This window comes from Mercurialis annua, linkage group LG1-X, assembly GCF_937616625.2.
Source record: "Mercurialis annua linkage group LG1-X, ddMerAnnu1.2, whole genome shotgun sequence".
NCBI lineage: Eukaryota > Viridiplantae > Streptophyta > Magnoliopsida > Malpighiales > Euphorbiaceae > Mercurialis > Mercurialis annua.
Genome location: NC_065570.1, coordinates 56,706,135 through 56,712,105, shown reverse-complemented (window position 1 = coordinate 56,712,105; position 5,971 = coordinate 56,706,135). Strand labels below are relative to the sequence as shown.

General features: G+C 41.4%; 1 protein-coding gene across 1 annotated transcript; it reads left to right on the top strand.

Moving 5' to 3' along the window:
* Window positions 1–591: 591 nt before the first annotated feature.
* Window positions 592–2,365, top strand: LOC126663078 (allene oxide synthase). The gene has a single exon (XM_050356398.2). The coding sequence runs from the start codon at window positions 668–670 to the stop codon at window positions 2,228–2,230; it is 1,563 nt and encodes a 520-aa protein (XP_050212355.1). The 5' UTR covers window positions 592–667; the 3' UTR covers window positions 2,231–2,365.
* Window positions 2,366–5,971: the final 3,606 nt, after the last annotated feature.

Sequence of the window (5,971 nt, the reverse complement as noted above, 5' to 3'; positions counted from 1 at the left end):
TACGAACCTCATATTTCGTAGTAGGGATACAAAACACGGCTCGATTATACCTTGATAGTAAGTCTTGTTGTGATAACATGAATACCAAACACGTGAAATTCATACCTCGATATCTGTCTCTCAATCATCATAAATTTTTGCAGGATAGATGTGTTTATATCTCGTCTAAGAATGTCTCGTCTAAGAATATCTCGATTACTCTGAGTGTCAGTAGTTGTGCCCTTGGCAGATCTATCATCTATATGTTTGTATCTCATTTGTTAGTATCTCGATTATTGTATTTGTTGGACTTGGTGACATCTCATCTTGTAGAGGTTGTTTCGCCCTTACAATAATCCGTTATCACTAATTAATTAATTTTAGAGAGATTTTTGTAGATTTAATAAAAATGTATAGTAATACATTTCTCACCTTTTTTCTTTGAGAAAATCTCACCTATTCAGCCATATGTTCCGTGCTGTAATTAAGAATTTCTGATTATTTTATACTTTTCCACTGAACGAAAACTGCATGCCTTTCACATTGTTGACCCCCCACAAACTTTTGAGACCTTGCCACCAGCCCACCACTATATATTAACTTATTAACTCTCTCTTCCCTACCACTTCCTCTTCCTCACCACCGAAAGCTTAGTTTTAAAAGTCAAATTTCTCTGTAGCAATCAGAAATGACTTCCTCATCTTTGCCTTCTGCTTTCCTGCCAACACTTCAAAGTTCCGATAAGCCCTTCAAACGCCGATCCTCTGTTGCTCCCATCACTGCTTCAGTATCTGAAAAATCCTCTGTTTCTAACTCACCTGTCTCTATTTCCTCATCAGAACCCCCCAAGCTTCCCATTCGTAAAATCCCCGGTGACTATGGCCTTCCATTCTTCGGTGCCATTAAAGACCGTCTTGATTATTTCTATAATCAAGGCAGAGACGAGTTTTTCAAATCCAGGGTTCAAAAGTACCAGTCCACCGTGTACAGAGTTAACATGCCACCTGGTCCTTTTATCTCTAGCAATTCAAAGGTGGTTATTGTTCTCGACGGGAAGAGCTTTCCGGTACTATTCGATGTGACCAAAGTCGAAAAGAAAGATCTTTTCACCGGCACTTACATGCCGTCTACTGATCTCACCGGCGGTTACAGAGTTCTTTCTTATCTTGACCCATCTGAACCAAAACACGCCCAACTCAAGCAATTCTTGTTCTATCTTTTAAAGTCTCGTCGCGATTATGTAATCCCTGAGTTCGCCGCGAGTTACAATCAACTGTTCGATGGTCTCGAGAAGGATCTAGCATCCAAAGGCAAGGTCAGTTTTAACGATCCCGGCGACCAGGCTGCTTTTAGCTTCTTGGGGAAGTGTTACTTTGGTGTTAATCCAGTCGATGGTAAGCTTGGAACTGACGGACCTTCGTTGATTACGAAATGGGTAGGGTTTCAACTCGCTCCGATTCTCTCTGTTGGCCTACCTGCATTTATTGAGGAGCCACTCATCCACACGTTCCGTCTACCCGCTTTTCTAAACAAGAAAGACTACGGCCGCCTCTACGACTTCTTCTCTTCCTCTGCCGGATCTCTGCTCGACGAAGCAGAAAAAATGGGTATTGCTAGAGAGGAAGCTTGCCACAATCTCCTCTTCGCTACCTGCTTCAATACATTCGGTGGCATGAAGATTTTCTTCCCTAGTATATTGAAATGGATCGGCCGAGCCGGAATGAAGCTCCACACCGAGTTAGCCCAAGAGATCAGATCAGTACTCAAAGCCAACGGTGGAGAAATCACGATGGCCGCTCTTGAACAAATGCCTCTGATGAAATCAGCTGTTTATGAAGCTTTCCGTATCGACCCGCCGGTGCCAACTCAGTACGGGAAGGCTAAACGGGACATAATCATCGAAAGTCATGACGCGGCGTTTGAAATTAAAGAAGGGGAAATGATATTCGGCTTCCAACCATTTGCAACCAAAGATCCGAAGATTTTTGACCGACCCGAAGAGTATGTTGCCGACAGATTCGTCGGCGATGGAGAGAAATTATTGCAGCATGTGCTTTGGTCTAATGGGCCTGAGACGGAGCATCCCACCATTGGAAACAAGCAATGTGCCGGTAAAGATTTTGTCGTCTTAATGTCTAGACTTTTCGTCGTTGAAATTTTCCGGCGATATGATTCATTCGAGATTGAAATTGCTACGTCAGCGTTGGGTGCTTCTGTAACAATTACGTCCTTGAAGAGAGCAACGTTTTAGAAGAATGGGCATTTTAAATTCAGCCAAAATTGTGGAAGGTCTAGTGTAATAATTGCTGGAAATTTACTTTCTATTTTTTGAAGTCAATGTTGGTGATGTAATTTTTATATATTAAAATAATTTTTTTTTTTTAAACCGTAGATATATTCATTGAAGAAAAGATCAAAGTAGAAGAGTAAAAGCCATATAACAACAAGTAACTATATAATCTTTCAAAAACTCTAATTCAACAACTAAATATGAAACAATAAAAAATACAAGTAAAAGATAATAATCGAAAAAAAAAAAATAAGCCAAATTTCCGCTAAGATGCCATCATGACGCACAACGATGACCAAGGTTCCGTTGGTACGGGGATCTTAACCTGAATCTCGATCGATTAAGCCGATAAACCGATTGAATTCTTTAAAACTTCAAACTTTTAACACATGTCCTTCAAGTTGAATCAAAAAATTAGAAAATCACCAACTATATAAACCATATATAAAATAAAAACAACCAAATAATATATAATAGGCTTAATGGCGTAAAAAATCATAAACTTTAGCGTGTTTTGCAAATTTAACATAAACTTTCAATTTTGGCAAATTAATACAAAAACTTTTGATTTTTTGTAATTTTAGCTCTGATCAATTTTCCTTCAAAAAAATAGAGAAAAATGCTGATGTGTACGCCGGAATAGTGGTTATTCCGGTGTACACATCAGCATTTTTTCACGAAAAATTGATGGTGCTAAAATTGCCAAAAATCAGAAGTTTGTGTATTAATTTGCCAAAATTGAAAGTTTATGCTAATTTTGCAAAACACGCTAAAGTTTGTGATTTTTTATGCAATTAAGCTATATAATATTGAAGAAAAACTTCAATATTTAAGGCTTTAAAATCATAAATCATCATCTAAACAAGAAATTTTGACATGCAAGTCAAAAAGGCTTGAAAAAAATCTTGTTTAGATTATAGATCTTTAACATGCAAAACAAACGATCTAAAAAAACAAGATTTTTCAAAAAGCTTTCAAAATAGAACCAACAAAAACACAAAAAACTTCATCTATAGAGTAATTGATGGATACCGAATCCTATTGTAAGTATAATGGAGCCGAGTTGCAGGAGATCCACTCTCAGGCGATGCCGGACTCCCCCTGAAGATCCGAAGATATGAAGGAGACGCCGAATCTCTTAAGATTCGGTGACATGCTAATAAAGACCGAATCCTTAGAGATTCGAAGATATGCCTACAAAGACCGAATCCCACATGATCCGCCGAAAGCGCGTCAGGTCCGGGATTCGGGTAATCGACTAAGTATGGAAGTATTGTCCTATTCGGACACAAACACTACATATGGAAGGATAAGCTCTACTTTAGGAAGATAAGACTATTTAGGAAGACGTTCCTAAATAGGACTCTTATCAGATTAAGGTAGATCACGACAAATCAGGAGAATCTCTACGATATTGCCGAATCCCTATAAAGTAGGATTCACCTGCCTAATACAACTCTACTAGGTATATTCGACTACTATAAAAGGAGCACGAGGTATGCCTAGAATCACAATTACATTCATATACTCAAAACGCTGCTCAAAGCTCTAGACTGACTTTAGCATCGGAGAGTTAATCGGACAACCACCGTCCGGTTAGCTTCTACCCTGTTTTGCAGGTCTTACTCACCGGTTCAGAAGGCAGACTCCATCAATTGGCGCCGTCTGTGGGAAAAGCTTAACTAAACTTCAAAAGAAGGAGCTTTTCTGAACTCAAAAACAAATCTCATTGAAGAAGATGACTTCTGAAAGAGTAAACCTGAAAGACAAACAACCAATGGACCCAAAAAGCACTCCGGAGATAATCAACGTGACGGAAGACGGGCTTCACAACTCCGGGGAAAAAAGCAGTACCGGAGGGCCCTCTTTTTCAACACCCCAATACCAAACTAATCCGATAAGGGGAAGCAACCCAATTGTTTTCAATCTGGGCACTGGAGAACAAGCACCAAACGCAGCAGCACAAGATCCACACAACGAAATACTGAAAAAGATACTAGAATCAGTACAGGAAAATCTTGACAGATTGGCTAGCGAAGCCAAAAGAACAAACGACAGGCACGAAGAAACTATGAAAATCCTAAGGGAAAATTTCAGCCCTACAGCTCCCAGAAGAAGAGAAAGAACAGAAAACGCAAACCCAGGCCGACGAGAGACAAGGGCAGAAAATAATAAAAGCAAGGAACCCCGAACCAGAGGAAACGGAGAAAGAAACGAAGCAAGAAACCAACGAGAAAATAGAACCAGCGACGAGGAAAGTCCGAACGGAGACAAATCTAACGAGGAATCGCCGGAGACACCCAGAAATGAGCACCACCAGGAGGACGCCCGGAGCGGCCTGAATTCAAAGAGAGACGAACGAAGGGAGAAGGAAAAAGAAGACGCCCCGCCAAGGAGCAAGCGACAAGAAAGAGATGCAGGGAAAGAGCAAACTAAGAAAAAACACCAAGAAGGAGAGGGCGAATCGTCAGAGACACCCCAAAAAAGCAAAGCCACATATGTGGTGGAAGAAGATTTAGAAGAGAAGATCGCCAAAGCACTCAAAAAACTAAAATCTGAAGAATTGGATATAGACGACCTCAGGTTGAAAGGATCATCCCTCTCGCCCGAGATCATGGAGGAAACCATCCCGCACAGCATGAAGCTGCCAATCCTGCCAATTTTTAATGGGGAAGGAGACCCCCGAGACCATACTTCTAGGTTCACAGCGACCATGGGGCTACTCAGCGTATCAGACGCCATCCTCTGCAGGGTTTTCCCTACCACACTCACGGGCACAGCCCAGAGATGGTATAACAAATTAAAACCAGGCTCGATCAAAAGCTTCGCTTCGCTTTCAACAGAGTTCCTTAACAGATATCTCACAAACATCCCAGCTAAAACCACTACCAGTATCCTGAGAGCCTGCATCCAAGAAGAAGGAGAAACCCTGCGAAGCTACATCGAACGATTCAACAAGCAAGCTATGAAGATAGACAACCTGAACGTCGACATGGCGACAGAAGCATTGCGAGAAGGGACGCGATTCGGAAAACTGGTGGACAAGCTGCTAGTCAATAAACCCATAACTTTCTCGAACCTAATGGGCATAGCCCAGAAATACTTCGAGTTAGACGAAGGGCGAAGGGCGATTCGCGGAAAGGAAGCAAAAGGAAAAGAATCAAAAGAGAGATCCAGAGAAAAAACCAAGTCCAAACCTGATGACAGGAGAGGAAGACCCGAAGAAAACAGACGATTCGCCCCCCAGACAAGATATGAATCGAGATATGATCTCAGAGATGACGAGAATAACTTCACTCCGCTAAACACCAACCGAACTAATGTCCTCATGTGGATCAAAGAAAACGTCAAAAACGTGGTATGGCCACCAAAGATGAAAGCAGAGGTAAGAGACACCAGAAAGTACTGCAAATTTCACGACGATTACGAACATGAAACGGATAGCTGCAGAGACTTGAAGGTCGAGATCGAAAGAATGATCGACACAGGCGAGCTGAGGAAATTTGTGGCCCGAAAAGAGAAGAGCAATGAAAAGGGAGAAAAAAGAAACAGAGAAGACAAGCCGAAAGAAAAGGAAGACGAGCGCCCATCCAAAATTCTGGGAACCATACACATGATTAACGGTGGAGGACATAGCAGCTCCACGATCAGGAGGAAGCAGAGGAAGGAAGTACTGAACATACGAGAAACTCACATGCCACC

Coding starts and splice junctions, on each gene's coding strand:
- LOC126663078 (XM_050356398.2), top strand. CDS start 668: ATGACTTCCTCATCTTTGCCTTCTGCTTTCCTGCCAACACTTCAAAGT.